Below are 16,914 nucleotides of genomic sequence, written 5' to 3'. Positions count from 1 at the left end.
AGGCGTCAGGGTTTAGAGCGAGGCGTCAGGGTTTAGAGCGAGGCGTCAGGGTTTAGAGCGAGGCGTCAGGGTTCAGAGCGAGGCGTCAGGGTTCAGAGCGAGGCGTCAGGGTTCAGAGCGAGGCGTCAGGGTTCAGAGCGAGGCGTCAGGGTTCAGAGCGAGGCGTCAGGGTTCAGAGCGAGGCGTCAGGGTTCAGAGCGAGGCGTCAGGGTTCAGAGCGAGGCGTCAGGGTTCACAGCGAGGCGTCAGGGTTCACAGCGAGGCGTCAGGGTTCACAGCGAGGCGTCAGGGTTCACAGCGAGGCGTCAGGGTTCACAGCGAGGCGTCAGGGTTCACAGCGAGGCGTCAGGGTTCAGAGCGAGGCGTCAGGGTTCAGAGCGAGGCGTCAGGGTTCAGAGCGAGGCGTCAGGGTTCAGAGCGAGGCGTCAGGGTTCAGAGCGAGGCGTCAGGGTTCAGAGCGAGGCGTCAGGGTTCACAGCGAGGCGTCAGGGTTCACAGCGAGGCGTCAGGGTTCACAGCGAGGCGTCAGGGTTCACAGCGAGGCGTCAGGGTTCACAGCGAGGCGTCAGGGTTCACAGCGAGGCGTCAGGGTTCACAGCGAGGCATCAGGGTTGAGAGCGAGGAGTCAGGGCTTAGAGCGAGGCGTCAGGGTTTAGAGCGAAGCGTCAGGGTTTCGAGCGAGGGGTCAGGGTTTAGAGCGAGGGGTCAGGGTTTCGAGAGAGGCGTCAGGGTTTCGAGCGAGAGGTCAGGGTTTAGAGCGAGGAGTCAGGGTTTAGAGCGAGGCATCAGGGTTTAGAGCGAGGCGTCAGGGTTTAGAGCGAGGCGTCAGGGTTGAGAGCGAGGCGTCAGGGTTTCGAGCGAGGCGTCAGGGTTTCGAGCGAGGGGTCAGGGTTTCGAGAGAGGCGTCAGGGTTTCGAGCGAGAGGTCAGGGTTTAGAGCGAGGAGTCAGGGTTTAGAGCGAGGCGTCAGGGTTTAGAGCGAGGCGTCAGGGTTTAGAGCGAGGCGTCAGGGTTGAGAGCGAGGAGTCAGGGCTTAGAGCGAGGCGTCAGGGTTTAGAGCGAGGAGTCAGGGTTTAGAGCGAAGCGTCAGGGTTTCGAGCGAGGGGTCAGGGTTTAGAGTGAGGGGTCAGGGTTTAGAGCGAGGGGCCAGGGTTTAGAGCGAGGCGTCAGGGTTTAGAGCGAGGAGTCAGGGTTTAGAGTGAGATGTCAGGGTGTAGAGAGAGGCGTCAGGGTTTAGAGCGAGGCGTCAGGGTTTAGAGCGAGGCGTCAGGGTTTAGAGCGAGGCGTCAGGGTTTAGAGCGAGGCGTCAGGGTTTAGAGCGAGGCGTCACGGTTTAGAGCGAGGCGTCACGGTTTAGAGCGAGGCGTCAGGGTTTAGAGCGAGGCGTCAGGGTTTAGAGCGAGGCGTCAGGGTTTAGAGCGAGGCGTCACGGTTTAGAGCGAGGCGTCACGGTTTAGAGCGAGGCGTCAGGGTTTAGAGCGAGGCGTCAGGGTTTAGAGCGACGCGTCAGGGTTTAGAGCGAGGCGTCAGGGTTTAGAGCGAGGCGTCAGGGTTTAGAGCGAGGCGTCAGGGTTTAGAGCGAGGCGTCAGGGTTTAGAGCGTGGCGTTAATGTTTGGAGTGAGGAGTCAATGTTTAGAGTGAGGCATCAAGGTTTAGAGTGAGGGGTCAAGGTTTGGAGTGAGGCGTCAAGATACAAGGTGAGATGTCAAGGTTTAGAGTGAGGCATCAAGATACAAGGTGAGATGTCAAGGTTTAGAGTGAGGCATCAAGATACAAGTTGAGATGTCAAGGTTTAGAGTGAAGAGTCAAGGTAAAGGGTGAGGTGTGAAGGTGCAGGCTGAGGTGTCAAGGTGTGCATTCTGGTTTTCCAGTCTGTCGGTGTTAGTTGGTCGACGTTGAACATCGCGCGGTGTCCTTCGCCTGCGCCTTGACGTGACGGCACAGGTAAGGTGACGTTAGCGAAGAGTAGCCGAGTTAACGTTAGGAGCCTTGCCATGTTACCTGGCCATATTACACTTTGTTAAATTAGCGTGATAAATTATCTTTTAAACCTGTAAATTACGACATTTAATGAATATACCTGTGAAATGTAAAATTATGACAAAATGTGTAATTAAAGAGCGTTCGGCCTACCAGCATCGTCTTTGGCCCCAACAACCTGTGTAGCTGCACGCTGCAGGTCACATTGCTCACCTAATCTCATTTAAACGAATGATTGAATCATTCATCTTGTTATCGATTACTATGATAACGCGACACGAAATACGTGCGACCCCAATCCCAGAGCCTCTCTATTAACATCCTCACTTCTTTGTGCTCCCACCAACATGGTGCCCACGGCCGCAGGTGCTCGCCAGACTCCCTTCGGGGTCCAGGATCGCCAGGGTGCTCTGCGAGGATGTCGCGCACCAGGTCCCGGTTAAATCCATGGCGGATGACACGTAGCGCATGTTACCTTAGCCTTTATAAACAGAACCCGACCCGAAACGTGTGCTTACACTCATCAAACACGCACCTGTGTCTCGCACACAGAACAATGACTGATGTTCCAGCCATGAAACACAACCCAACACTCCAAACCGAACGTCACACTAGAGTTTGACACGTCAACGTTTCCGATGGCATTCTACAATTACCTTGAGTGGCACAATGTGGTAAGATGTTCTCCTTTGTGAGTCTGTTCGGTCTCATCGGGTAATAAATGGTTGGAATCTCCTTTAGAGGCCATTTTCCCCCGCAGAGCAGGTGTTGGCCTTTTTTGGGCACCGTGGTCCCCTTTTTGAAGCAATGTTTTATGGCCGGATGCCCTTCCTGCCGCCAACGTCTTGCGAAACGCAGGGAACTACCAGCAAGCTGGTACTCAATTTGCCGACCTCGGAAGGACGACAGGCTTGCCTGGTGTTGGCTTAACGGTTAGGGTCCCGGCTTGGGATCCCAGGATCCTGGGTTCGAATCCCGGTCGATCGCTGAATTAACGCCAGGGGGGTTGACTCAACCTGTCATCCTTCCGAGGTCGGCAAATTGAGTACCAGCTCACTGGTAATTCCCTGTGCGTGACTAACAGGGCTGGCGGCAAGAAGGGCATCCGGCCATAAAACATTGCTTCAAAAAAGGGGACCACGGTGCCCGAAAAAGGCCAACCCCTGCTCTCCGGGGGAAAAATGGCCTCTAAAAGTGGTTTAGAAGGATGACAGGTCGAGTTAACCCCTATGGTGTTAATTCAGCGATCGCCCGGGATTCTGAAACCAGGATCCTGGGACCCCAAGCTGGCACCCTAACCGCTAAGCCAACACCAGGCTTGGGTAATAAATGGTTGGAGTGATAAAACTTTTTTTGGTTTGGTATCTTCTTCTAAGTGACGTCTAAAACCCCTCACATATACATCGTCACAATGGACGGCGGCGCGGTAGAAACGGAACGTACTCAAGATGGCCATCGCGTCTACGCTGGGCTAAGCCCAAAAGATGGTTGGCTTAAGGACTTTCTTAACGGATGCATGTCAAACGCATGTCACAAGCTTGTTGGACTGGTGTGGCTTACCTATGCTGTCTATCACACTAAATTACAGGTATGAACCCTTCATCGACCAGTCGTATAGGGGCAAAGTTTGAGGTATTGGACCCCTATAAAAATGTCGGCCGTGACGTCATCTCCAGATCTAATTTACCATCACATCAAGTTTTAACATGACACCAACAATTTGAGTCCCCAAAATGAGTGATAAATGAAATATGCACATTTGACAAAACTATGTCTTTTTAAAATAGAGAATTTTTTTTTCATCTGGCACAATGTGGTGAAGGGGGGGGGGGGGGGGGGGTAGAATGTCCTAGAGGTAGTCAATCACTTCTAAATAGTCTAGTCTGGGCCCAAGGATGGAAGTTAAGCTTCGTGTCCCGTCTGCCGGTATTATTTGTTTAGTTGGTGTCTTTCTTGGGATTGACGAAAGAAGATAAAGCTTTGGGCAAGATAAACATCTAGGGATATTGAAGGAGATGGTAAAGCACATAAGCTAAGCGAAGTTAATATCCAGTATATAACATCATGCTTGTCTGCTCTGCCCACACGAGTCCGTGTCATTGATGGATTACCTTTGCTCATACAAGTTGATAGCCATTCTTCACAAGAACAGACAAATCACTGATCCACCTACACATCAACTAGTTGTGGGCGTCCAAAGGTGTGCAAGCCTTCACCTGTTCCAGGGTGTAAATACTGTGCAAGAGAACTTGTGAAAACCTGGATATAAAATGGCTGAAAAGTTCGTCTTGCTTCTGGACCTTGCTGTATTGAGCAATTCGTGCACGGATCTGTGCTGCCGATCACCTGGATTGTAACAACATCGATTCTGAGAAAAGGTGCCCAACGTGTGGACATGGACATATCCACGGTTTGATTCTATTATTTCGCCATGAAAACACTCAAAGCACAATAACTCAACCAATTGTGATGCGGGTGTGTATTTTTATTTATTTTGCAGAGCTGTGCTGGTGTTTGTTAGCTAGAGCTAGTTGCAGAGCTAGAGCTAGTTTTAATTGTTGGGCTGGTGCTCCTGCCTCACACCGAGCTCGGCTTTACGCTGTGGAAACCAAAGCTTTCAGAATCATTGGAATCTCCCGCGATGAAGCTACCTCCGAAGGCCTTTCACTCACTCACCGCAGGCAGGTTGGTGGTCTTTCTGTCTTCTACCGACTCCTCTCCGGCCTTGCTCCCCCAGCTCTGTCTGTGCTGTCCCCCAAATATTCCCACAGATCTGCCAGCAACCATCTTCTGGTGAAATTGCCAAAATCAAGACTCTCTATTCACCTTCACTCTTTCATTCCTCTTTTCTCCCGCCTCTGGTAAAAACTCCCTCACTCTCTTCAATCCCACTCCTCCCTCCAGGTCTTTAAAACAGCTGTTCACCGCCATCTCTTATCTTCCCCCATCCAAAACCTTGATCTTTTCTACCCCCATTAATTCACCCCAGATCCACTTTTTTGAAATTCCAACTTCTTTCCTGGAAGGCCGAGCAGTGTCTATGTGTTTTATACGTACCCTCCCCCCTCCCCCCTTCCCGTGCCTCCTCCCCCCCCCCCAAGCCCTCTCCCTCCCACAGATGTCCCTGCTCTCAAATGTTGTACTTGTATGCTTCCCTCTCTCTCCCCATCTTGTCTCCCGCTCCCTTTATCATATGTTATGTGTCAGTTTGTCTTTTTGTGATTAATGTTAGCTCTTACACGAGCCTCGATCTTGTATACAAAAAAAAGGGGAAAAAGCTAAGCCCTGCGTTGGATTATAAGTTCCGCCTCCGATTCTAAGCTCCGCCTCCGATTCTAAGCTCCGCCTCGGGTGGATTGAGGTGCTGGAGCGCCACTCCGGAGCGCTCTGACAGGACTACACCCTACCGTGCAACCAAATTAACCATAAATAGAGGAGGTGGTTGAAACCGAAAAACGTCCTGTGATGGAGAAGAGCCGACAGCAGAAATGTGCAGGTTAGTGAGATCAAGGAGGAAGAAGAGGCAGTGTAGTAAAGGAAGCGTTTTTTAGTGGTAGTGGGGTGATGTGATGGTTATTGTGAGAGCCAGAGGAGGGGGGGAGGGGGAGATCTTACCCTAGCTAAACCCAATATAACAAACCCCCCATCTCCATTGCAAGAAACAGTCTACAAATTCCCCATCAGGAAACAAAGACATGGCCGTCTCCCAACCTGGGTGGCTTCCATAGTCCCTCATGGTCTTGCACCTCCTGGTCTCCCAGTCAGTCATTCACATTCAGCCGCAACCAGTTACACACGTTCATTTACGACTCCGAGAACCTTGTCCAACTGTGTGCTCCGTGACGTCTGCCTTTCCCTCACATTCTATTCACCTATTGCCAGCACATTGACCTTCCATTCCCACTGGATTAGCTTCTCTGAGCCTCGACTTGTGCATGTAAAAAAAAGAAAACAAATTTCAAATAAAAACCTTGGAACCAAAACAGCACACACAAAGAATGAATAATTCAGCAACAAAGTTTATTTTAAAGTGCATTTAGCATTCAAAAACAGGCCCGGCCTCCGAGCCAACCAAGAGGCGAAGGAAAGTGCAAGGATTCCATCCAATCAAAAGCCCCACAACCATCCACAGCAACAAGTATTTATAAGTATGGAATTCAAACAGCAGCTGGACAAAATGGTTTGAAAAGGTGAAGTCATCAAGCACAAAACGATGCGCACACCTTGCTGTAGCGGAAAAGGAATTACATTTTGTCCAAATTCCTTGACACTTGTCTGAATCAAGTTCTTCGCACGGCTTCCCTGGCAACGAGAGATGGAAACTGTCAGGATATAAGGTTAGAATGGAAAATCGTTTCCTATGTTTCCACCATTTAGGATTCTTTTCCCCAAACTTTGTACGTGGTTTTGTTATTTATTTATTTTCTGTAGACAAAAGTCTAAGGTCATGGAAGAGTGAGGTGACAAAGGTTTAAAATGGCGACGCACTGACAGTGGTGGCAGCAGGAGGACGCAACAAGCAAGGGAATGAATGAACAGGAAAAGAGGAGAGAGAAGAGAAGACCTGGAGAGTAAGATGATTCGGTTAGGTACTAGGATAACGGGGGTAGAAAAGATCACAGGTACAAATGCGAGGTGAGGATGTTGGGGGTCAGAAATATGCTCGATGCATAGATGCAACATGCATACATACATAGATGATAGCATACATAGATGATAGCATACATAGATGATAGCATACATAGATGCAACATGCATACATACATAGATGTATGCATACATAGATGCAACATGCATACATACATAGATGATAGCATACATAGATGATAGCATACATAGATGCAACATGCATACATACATAGATGCAACATGCATACATACATAGATGATAGCATACATAGATGCAACATGCATACATACATAGATGATAGCATACATAGATGATAGCATACATAGATGATAGCATACATAAATGATAGCATACATAGATGCTAGCATACATAGATGCTAGCATACATAGATGATAGCATACATAAATGATAGCATACATAGATGATAGCATACATAGATGATAGCATACATAGATGATAGCATACATAGATGATAGCATACATAGATGATAGCATACATATATGCAACATGCATACATACATAGATGATAGCATACATAGATGCAACATGCATACATACATAGATGATAGCATACATAGATGCAACATGCATACATACATAGATGATAGCATACATAGATGCAACATGCATACATACATAGATGATAGCATACATAGATGCAACATGCATACATACATAGATGATAGCATACATAGATGTATGCATAGATTGCATACATAGATAGCATATGATAGCATGCATCATCCATAGATGCATAGATGCAACATGCATACATACATAGATGATAGCATACACAGATGCAACATGCATACATACATAGACGCAACATGCATACATACATAGATGATATCATACATAGATGTATGCATACATAGATGCATAGATGTATGCATATATAGCATACATAGATAGCATATGATAGCATGCAACATACATAGATGCATAGATGCAACATGCATATTGCATACATACATAGATGATAGCATACACAGATGCAACATGCATACATACATAGACGCAACATGCATACATACATAGATGATATCATACATAGATGTATGCATACATAGATGCATAGATGTATGCATATATAGCATACATAGATAGCATATGATAGCATGCAACATACATAGATGCATATGCATAGATGTTGGTCAATGTGCTCGTCATGTTCTATGATGGAAATGAAAACAGTAATGTACATTTCTCCATATTCCAGATAGTGGAGATTCCTTAATGGAATCGTTGAATACCAGTCCACATGAAGAAAACAATCCGTCACTCTCCCACATGACCAAAATGTGCACAACACAAAAATCGCCCAAAAAACCCTGTAAATACTTCACCAGCGACAATTGCAGTGCTTGAGATGAGGGGGTGAGGGTGAGGGGTTTTCAGGTAATACCAAATGATTATGGCCTCACCCTGGAGGGATAGTATGTACGGTAGAGGTAGAAATACTTCGCACCACGCTTTTGGCTGCTGTCTCCAGGCCGTCCCATATAGTGGAAAGACCTGCACGCCGACAAGAAAAATAAATTCCCGACCTTCTTATGGAGTACAAAGCGAACGAGAGCGGTACTCCGTAGAGAGCAAACCTCCGTCAGGCTGAACAGTTTGGTTTGTATCCCACCGATAGGCCCGATCTGGATCCGGACCTGAACCAAAATCTCATCGGCTTGTTCTTGTGGCCTAAACAACTCGTCCACCAAGTTTTGTGATAACTCGTCCACAACCTTTTGAAATACCGTACTATATATTGTTTTTGGCCCTACCTCGCAAAGGTGAAGAATCACTTAAAAAAATTAATACTCATCGTATCCGGATTTGGATCTTCACCAAAAGTGAACCAATTCGTCCTTCTCACACACCCAACCTGTCCACCAAGTTTCATCCAAATCCGTCCACAACCTTTAGAGATATTCTGTTCACAAACAGACAGACAGACAAACAAACAAAGGAGTGAAAACATAACTTCCTCCCACCTTAAGTGGTGGAGGTAATAAAGCAATAAAAGTAGCTCACGTGTTGTATGTTGCAAGGACTATTTGGAAAGTGCGGATATTTCCCGGGAATTTGACAAGAAACAAAGAAACTACAAAGCAATAAGGTTCCAGGACAAGTTGGCATTGTTGCGTACGTCCAAAAAGGTGAACACATTGAGGTGGAAATGATTACCATCTCCAGGTAACGTTTCCGGGAGAGCTAAACCATGCTATATAGGATGCAGCTCAATGGAGTACTGCTCATCCCTGTGGGCTGGCACCCCAGCATCACATCCATCTTTCCTGGATTCTGTGGAATCCAAAACTCTCAATGTTATTGGAATCTCCCACGACGAGGTAGAAGGACAAGGTTTGGTGCTAATGACCCTCCCCAGCAACTCCAGAATGCACATGTTATTACAGTTACTCCTTCCTGGTTAAATCGCCAAAATGCAGGCTGACTGCACACCTCAACTCACTCTTATTCCTCGCTTCTCCTATTTATGGAACCACCTTGCAGAGGGCGGTCTTTCACACTCTTCTCTCCAGGACTTCAAGCAGGTAGTGCACCTTCACCTCATGTCATCTCCCATTCTGACCTATGATATTTATTACACCCATGAATCCTTCCGAACCTAAACCTCGTATTGCTGGTTTCAGTGTATCCACCCCTTCTCTCTGTCTCCTTTCCTGTTCATTTATTCCTGCATACATAGATGATAGTGATGATAGTCGCCATTCCATTGACGGATGTGCCCAATTGTCGCCCCGCTACACTCTTAACCCCTACTCTCGTCCCCGTCCCCCACGGTCAATGTAACCTAGCTAACTCTTCCATGATCCTCGCTCTTGCAGAAAAAATAGTGAACAGTTACAGTCAACACATGCAACATGTCACAAAGTCTTACAGAGGAGTGAATAAGCGCCAACATCTGGCTTTGTGCAAAACTTTCGGGCACCGAGGATTTTTTTTTCTTTTTTTTTGTATACAAGATCGAGGAGAGCTAACAATGATGTAAGAGCTAACATCAATCACAAAAAAAAAAACGGACACAAAACATACAATAAAGGGAGCAGGAGACAATATGGGGAGAGAGAGGGAAGCACACAAGTACAACAGCAGAGAACAGGGACATCGGGAGATCTGTGGGAGGGAGAGGGCTTGGGGGGAGGAGGCGTGGGAAAGGGGGCTTAAGTATAAAACACATAGACACTGCTAGAACTTCCAGGAAAGAAAGAAGTCGGTATTTCAAAAAAAAAGAAAAAAAAGTGGATCTGGGGGTGAATTAACGGGGACAGAAAAGATGAAGGTTTTGGATGGGGGAAGATAAGAGATGGTGGTGAACAGCTGTTTTAAAGACTTGGAGGGAGGAGTGGGATTGAAGAGAGCGAGGGACTTTGTTCCAGACGCGGGAGAAAAGAGGAATGAAAGAGTGAGCAGGTGAGCAGGTGAGCAGAGAGTTGTTGTAGAAAGTTTTATCGAGAACTATTCCTGAACATTTGAAAAAGGAAAGTGGGATATTAAGCATGTAAAGGATTGGCCGAATGGGCTCCTCTCTTTTGGTCATTACAATATAGTGGCAGTTAATTTGTCCTATATTGTCAGTGTTCAACCAACGTGACCATCAACGATGTCTTGCATTGTCGGTAGTTGTACATCTCATATACAAAGGCCCATGACAGGTTCCACTGCTGAGAGCCAACCCTCGGCAGGTCCTTGTCGTGCCAATGCACCAGTTTCAGTCAAAGGATCAAGGTTACATTATTTAATAATTTCCCATGTTCGTCAGGATACAATCCAGAAGTGAAGGTTTTGATCAAAGTGAAATCGTCATTATGATACAAACTTAGGGCAGTGGGCAGTCTAATGATGTGCAAGCAAATTCACAATGTGCTTAGTTTGAAGGAAGCAGAGGGCAGTAGTTGTTCAATTAATAAGTCTTATTTCTGATGTAAAGTTATAAATGTAGTCCTGGTTGTGTACAATCATACCTAATTCGAGCAGGTAAAAAGGAGTTCATCCTTATAGGCTGGGGATACAGGGGACAAGTAATTTGTCCACGGTTAAGATTGTGGAGAGCTTCGAGGACATAGTAGGGCGTTGTAGAAAGTACATACAGTCACGTGAAAAAGTAAGTACACCCCATGTAAAGTTTTGACTTTTTCAATATATTTCAACATACAGCTATTTGATCTTCATTTCAACAATATTGATAGATAAAGGTGATTTAATATAACAAATATCATGAAACATTTACATTTTGTAGTCCATTGTGTAATTTAAAGAAACATAAATGCAAATTTCACATGTGGAAAAAGTAAGTACACCCCGACATTTATCACTACTTCAAATACCTAAAATTAGAATGAGGTGCACCAGCTCAGGTGCAAATGATTAGAACATCGTTAGAGAGGATCTTGGAGGAACCTGTCTTGTTTAAACCTCAGACATTTCGTTTGGTTTGCTCTTTGTTGTTGAAGTGTGCGGCGTCACCATGCCTAGATCAAAAGAGCTCTCTGAGGCCTTCAGAAAGAAGGTTATAGATGCCTACGAGTCTGGGAAGGGATTTAAAAAGATCTCCAAACAATTTGAAATCAATCATTCGACTGTCCGGAAGATCATCTACAAGTGGAGAAAATTCCAAACAACTGCCAACTTGTGCAGGCCAGGCCGCCCCAGCAAGTTCAGCCCGAGAGCAGACCGCAAGATGCTGAAAGAAGTCTCTAAGAGCCCCAGAATGTCATCACGTGACCTACCGGTAGCTCTTGCCACTGTTGATGTCAAAGTGCACGGGTCTACCATGAGAAAGAGGCCGCACAAATTTGATCTACATGGGAGGTGTGCCAGGAGGAAACCTTTGCTGTCCAGAAAGAACATCAGGGCAAGACTAAAGTTTGCCATTGAACACCTAGGCAAAGACCAGCACTTCTGGAACAATGTGCTCTGGACAGATGAGTCAAAGGTAGAGCTATTTGGCCACAGTACCAGAAGACATGTTTGCCGAAAACCAAAGACAGCATTTGACCACAAGAACCTGATACCAACTGTAAAGCATGGTGGTGGAAATATTACGGTTTGGGGCAGCTTTGCTGCATCAGGGCCTGGGCAGCTCACCATCATATAATCCACTATGAATTATTCATTGTACCAGAGGGTGCTTGAGGATAATGTGAGGCCATCTGTCGGAGAGTTGAAGCTCAACCGAAGGTGGACCTTGCAACATGACAATGACCCTAAACATACCAGTAAATCCACCAAGGAATCGCTGAAAAGAAAGAAATGGAGGGTTCTGGAATGGCCAAGTCAAAGCCCAAATCTAAATCCCATCGAGATGTTGTGGGGGGATTTGAAACGAGCTGTGCATGCAAGAAACCCCTCAAACATCGCACAGCTGAAAGAATTCTGCATGGAGGAATGGGCAAACATTTCTCCCAGTCGATGTCAGAGACTGGTAGACAGTTATAAGAAACGCCTACTTGAGGTTGTTTCTGCCAAAGGGGGCAATACCACCTATTAGAGCCAAGGGTGTACTTAGCAAGCAAAATTTCCATTTATGTTCATTTAAATTACACAATGGACTACAAAATGTAAAGGTTTCATGATATTTGTTATATTATATCACCTTTATCTATCAATATTGTTGAAATGAAGATCAAATAGCTGTATGTTGAAATATGTTCAAAAAGTCAAAACTTTACATGGGGTGTACTTACTTTTTCACATGACTGTACAAATTGGGACGTGAAGGTTCTCTCCATACCTTGTCCACTGCTCGTGGCCACGTGCTGAGCTCCCTGAAAAGTGGACTTATTGCAAGCCTGGGTCACAGAGTCAGGCATGGACCTCTTTAAATGTCCGATCTCTTTCTCCACCATACCAGCCACCCCTCTCACTGCAGTCACGTGACAAGGAAATGTATCGTTACAGCACATGCTGAGTATTGAATCCCAATTTTATGATGCACTACCCACAATTCACGAATGATCATCATGAGTCTAAGCTACAATATTGCTTCTTTAGGACCCTTGTGCTACAGGATGCTTGCCCAACAGGTCGTTACTGAAGACTTCAACAAGAACAACAAAATAGGAAACAAGTACAGGTACATTCAAAGTACACCGCCGCCATGCCAAATAAATAAATAACATCCTCCAGCGCGGCATTGCCGGGTATTGGGATAAATACCGCCATGCAGCGCAAGAGACTTTATTGGGAGGGAGAGGTGTACAATAATTGATTGCTTAATTGCATAATTAAAATCAATAAATTATAATCATAAAATAATTTCTTAATTAATTGGCTAATAGCATACCTAAACCACCAGTGCTTCATCCAAAGCTGCCACTTTTTGAAAATTAATTAAATAGGTCATTAATCGAAAAAATTAAACAATTTATTGATTAATTCATAAATAATTAATCGATTAATTGATCAATCAATAAATAAAAAAGAAATAAAAAATACCCTTTACAGTCAAATCATTTGGTCATTGCCGTGTCCAAATATCAGCTTCCTAACTCAAACGTGGCCAACTCAGGCACCTTTTGAGTTATATAACCATCTAAAGGTGGTTATATAACTCAAAAGGTGCCTGAGATATTGCCCAGATGTGAAAGAAAATAAATAAATAATAATAATCTATATATATAAACGCGAGTTGTCTGTGTGTCCAGTTTTTGTGTGTCCGCGTTTTATTCAGAGATGGCTGAACGGATCTTCATCAAACTTTCAGAGGTTCATCAGTGAGTGCCTGGGAGTGTTTTAGGTTTTAAAAAATTGAAAAAAAAAAGTTCGTTTTTTTGGAGTTAAAAAAAACCCCCCAAAAAAACACTCGATAGTGCTGAAGCCTTTTAAAATTTATGACAGTTATATACAAGTACACATTCGCATAAATAAATACAAAACAATTACCAGCCATTTGAATCCAAATAAATCAAAATTCCGGAAGTCTACGAATTTGGTAGTACGGCTTCTTCTTCTTCCTGATCGGCATCCCACTTAACTCAGAAACGTGAGCCACATTCACTCAGAAAGGTGAGCCACTCCCCTTCCTGCCTCCCCCCTCTTCATCCACCCACCCCTTCATCCCCCTGCCCTTCCTCCCCTCCCTCCATTCCCCACTCCGCCCTTCCCCACTCCGCCCTTCCCTTCCCCCCTCCCCTCCCCCCCCTTCCCCTCCCCTACCCGTCCTCCGCCCGGCAACGCCGGGTACTTCTGCTAGTAAAATAATAAAATAATTTTATCAATTGGCTAGTGGCATACCTAAACCACCAGTGCTTCATCCGATTCTGCAAATTTTTGAAAATTAATTAAACAAGTCAATAATCTGAAAATAATAATAATAATAATTGATTAATCAATAAATTAATTGATTGATCAATCAATAAATCAAAAATATCCTTTATAGCCACATCACTTGGTCACTATCGTGTCCAAATATTAGCTTCCGAGCTCAAAAGGTGCCTGAGATATTTCCCAGATGAGAAAGAAAATAAAAATTTTTATAATAATGAAAAATAAATAAATAATAATCATAAAATAATTAAATAATTAATCAATTGGCTAATAGAACACCTAAGCCACCACCGTTTCATCTGAATCTGTAACTTTAAAAAACTAATTAATTAAGTCATTAATCAAATAAGTAAATAATTAATCGATTAATTGATTAATCAATAAATCAAAAATAACCTTTACAGCCAAATCACTTGGTCATTTGGTCACAGCCAAATAACTTGGTGCTGGTCCAAATATCAGCTTCTTAGCTCAAAAGGTGCCTGAGATATTGCCCAGAAGAGAAAGGAAATAAATAAGTTCTTAATTAATCGATAATAATTAAGTAATTGATCAATTAAATAATTAATCAAAAAACAAAAAATATCGTTTTTGCTAAAGCACTTGCTCACTATTTCAGTGCCGAAATTTCAGCTTTGTAGCTCAAAGGATAGCTGAGATATCACCCAGACAAACAAACAAGAAAACAATAAAACAATAAAACAAACAACAAACAACCGGAGTGAAAACTGAGTACTCCCTTTCAGCGTGTGTCATTGATGGGGGCCCTTCGGTGCCCGCAATGACGTTATGCAGCGCCTGGAGATGGCATAGGAAAGGAGCTGTGCAAATAAATGAATATAAATATAAATGTATAAATAAATATACATATACTGTATATATATATATTAGGGTGGTCCAAAAATGCAAAAAAAATCACTTTTTTATCTGGATTTTGATGCTCTATTGGATTATTGTTAGAAATGGTCTAAATCATTCACCCAAAAAATATTTTGCATCTGAGTCATCTATAAACTCATAATGTAAATATAAATATAATTAATTTATATTATATATATATATATATATATATATATATATATATATATATATATATATATATATATATATAATAATAAATAAAAATGTTTAAAAAAAAACCCAAAAAAAACAATTATATATATATATATATATACAGTAATAATAATAATAATAATGCATTTATTTTATATAGCGCTTTTCAGGAAGCCCAAAGACGCTTTGACAGAGTGCAAAACATAATATATATATATATATATATCTATCTATAATTCCATTAATCTCTGTGTGTATGTGTGTTTGTATGTGTGTATGTGTGTATGTTTGTCTGTGACCGCTGTTTCTCGACAACTACCGGTCCGATTTCCTTGAAACTTGCCAGGTATATTGCTGGGGACCCGAGGATGTGCCTTTTCAAGGTTTGAAATTAATCGGACAAGTAGTTACCGAGCTATGGCGATTTCTTTACCAAACACCGCAAGCCGTTCGCTTTGGACCAAACCATTTCATGTAAATAGAGGGGGGGGTTCTGTGGTCGTTGCGAATGGACCAAACCATTCATGTAAATAGAGGGGGGGGTTCTGTGGTCGTTACTGCCACGTGGTTTCAAAGTTTTTTTTTGTTGTTGTTGTTTGCACGCATGTTTTTTTGCACCCACGTACGGGCACGCCCTAGGATGTTTACACACACACACCCCTACACAAATTTTTTTTTTTTTTTTTTTTTGGCAAGGAACGGGCACCCACGTACGGGCACGTCCTAGCTTATATATAGTACGGGCATGCCCTAGTCTATCTATAATTCCAGTAATCTCTGTGTGTCTGTGTGTTTGTCTGTGACCGCTGTTTCGCGACAACTACCGGTCCGATATACTTGCAACTTGCCAGGTATATTGCTGGGGACCCGAGGATGTGCCTTTTCAACGTTTCATATTAATCGGACAAGTAGTTACCGAGCTATGGCGATTTCTTTACCAAACTCCACAAGCCGTTCGCTTTGGACCAAACCATTGCATGTAAATAGAGGGGGGGGGGATTGTCACCGTACTCGCAAGCCGTTCGCTTTGGACCAAACCATTTCATGTAAATAGAGGGGGGGATTGTCACCGTACTCGCAAGCCGTTCGCTTTGGACCAAACCATTTCATGTAAATAGAGGGGGGGGGATTGTCACCGTACTCGCAAGCCGTTCGCTTTGGACCAAACCATTTCATGTAAATAGAGGGGGGGGATATAATTTTAGATATATACGTATATAGTACGGGCATGCCCTAGTATATATAATTTAGGGTGGGCTTCAAAAAAGCAAAATGCAGATTTTCTCCGGGACATGGTCTATTTTTGTTCCTTTTGGTGTCAAAGGAAACCACACCAAATTTGAATGGAATCCAATAATATTTAGGGGTGCCACATCAGTGATGAATTTTCCCCCATGCAAAAATAGGAATTCCCATTTTGTGGGCTGTATATACACAAAATAAATACATAATTATATATATACATTAAATATAATATTAAAAATAAATATATAGTAAATATACATTAAATAATAAATATACATAAATACACATTATACATTATATATATACAATATATTATACATACAGTTTTGAGACTTCCTATGATCACTATCTGGGCAATTTTCATGCATGTTTTGTACAGGTTCCCGGGGTCAGGGGTACGCTTTTTTAGTGTGTAATATGTAGGCCTAACTTATTGACTGTGGCTCTTTTGTAGAGAGTAACCCTGTGGAGTAAGAATTAACAGGATTTTACCCACATTCTTGCTTATTTTGCAGATATGGCATGTGCTAGTACCAGTGTTTCATTGAAAACTCGGGCTCAGGATAATGTGTATCTCATTGGGTCCACTTCTGGAGATGCCATCAAAGGTGCCAAGCTCCCGACTGTGCATCAATCTCTTGTCCTGTTTTTCCATCACCTGAAGAAGGCGAATCGCACTGCCCGGGAGAGTGCAACCCTCACCATTGAAGAGGTTGTGAAGTT

At 43.7% G+C, this 16,914-nt stretch overlaps 1 protein-coding gene across 1 annotated transcript in view; it reads right to left on the bottom strand.

Moving 5' to 3' along the window:
• Nucleotides 1–5,979: 5,979 nt before the first annotated feature.
• Nucleotides 5,980–16,914, bottom strand: part of LOC137437697 (spartin) — a 28,306-nt gene continuing 17,371 nt past the window's right edge. The window contains exons 7-9 of the mRNA XM_068132217.2: nt 12,359–12,490; nt 8,037–8,127; nt 5,980–6,282 (exon numbers count right to left, since the gene is read on the bottom strand). Coding sequence (XP_067988318.2) covers nt 6,261–6,282; nt 8,037–8,127; nt 12,359–12,490 — 245 coding nt within the window. The 3' untranslated portion in view covers nt 5,980–6,260. The remainder of the gene's footprint in view (nt 6,283–8,036; nt 8,128–12,358; nt 12,491–16,914) is intronic.

This window comes from Myxine glutinosa, chromosome 12, assembly GCF_964187855.1.
Source record: "Myxine glutinosa chromosome 12, kmMyxGlut1.1, whole genome shotgun sequence".
Lineage (NCBI taxonomy): Eukaryota > Metazoa > Chordata > Myxini > Myxiniformes > Myxinidae > Myxine > Myxine glutinosa.
Note: the sequence above shows the minus strand (reverse complement) of the source record. Positions and strands in the feature narration are given on the sequence as shown.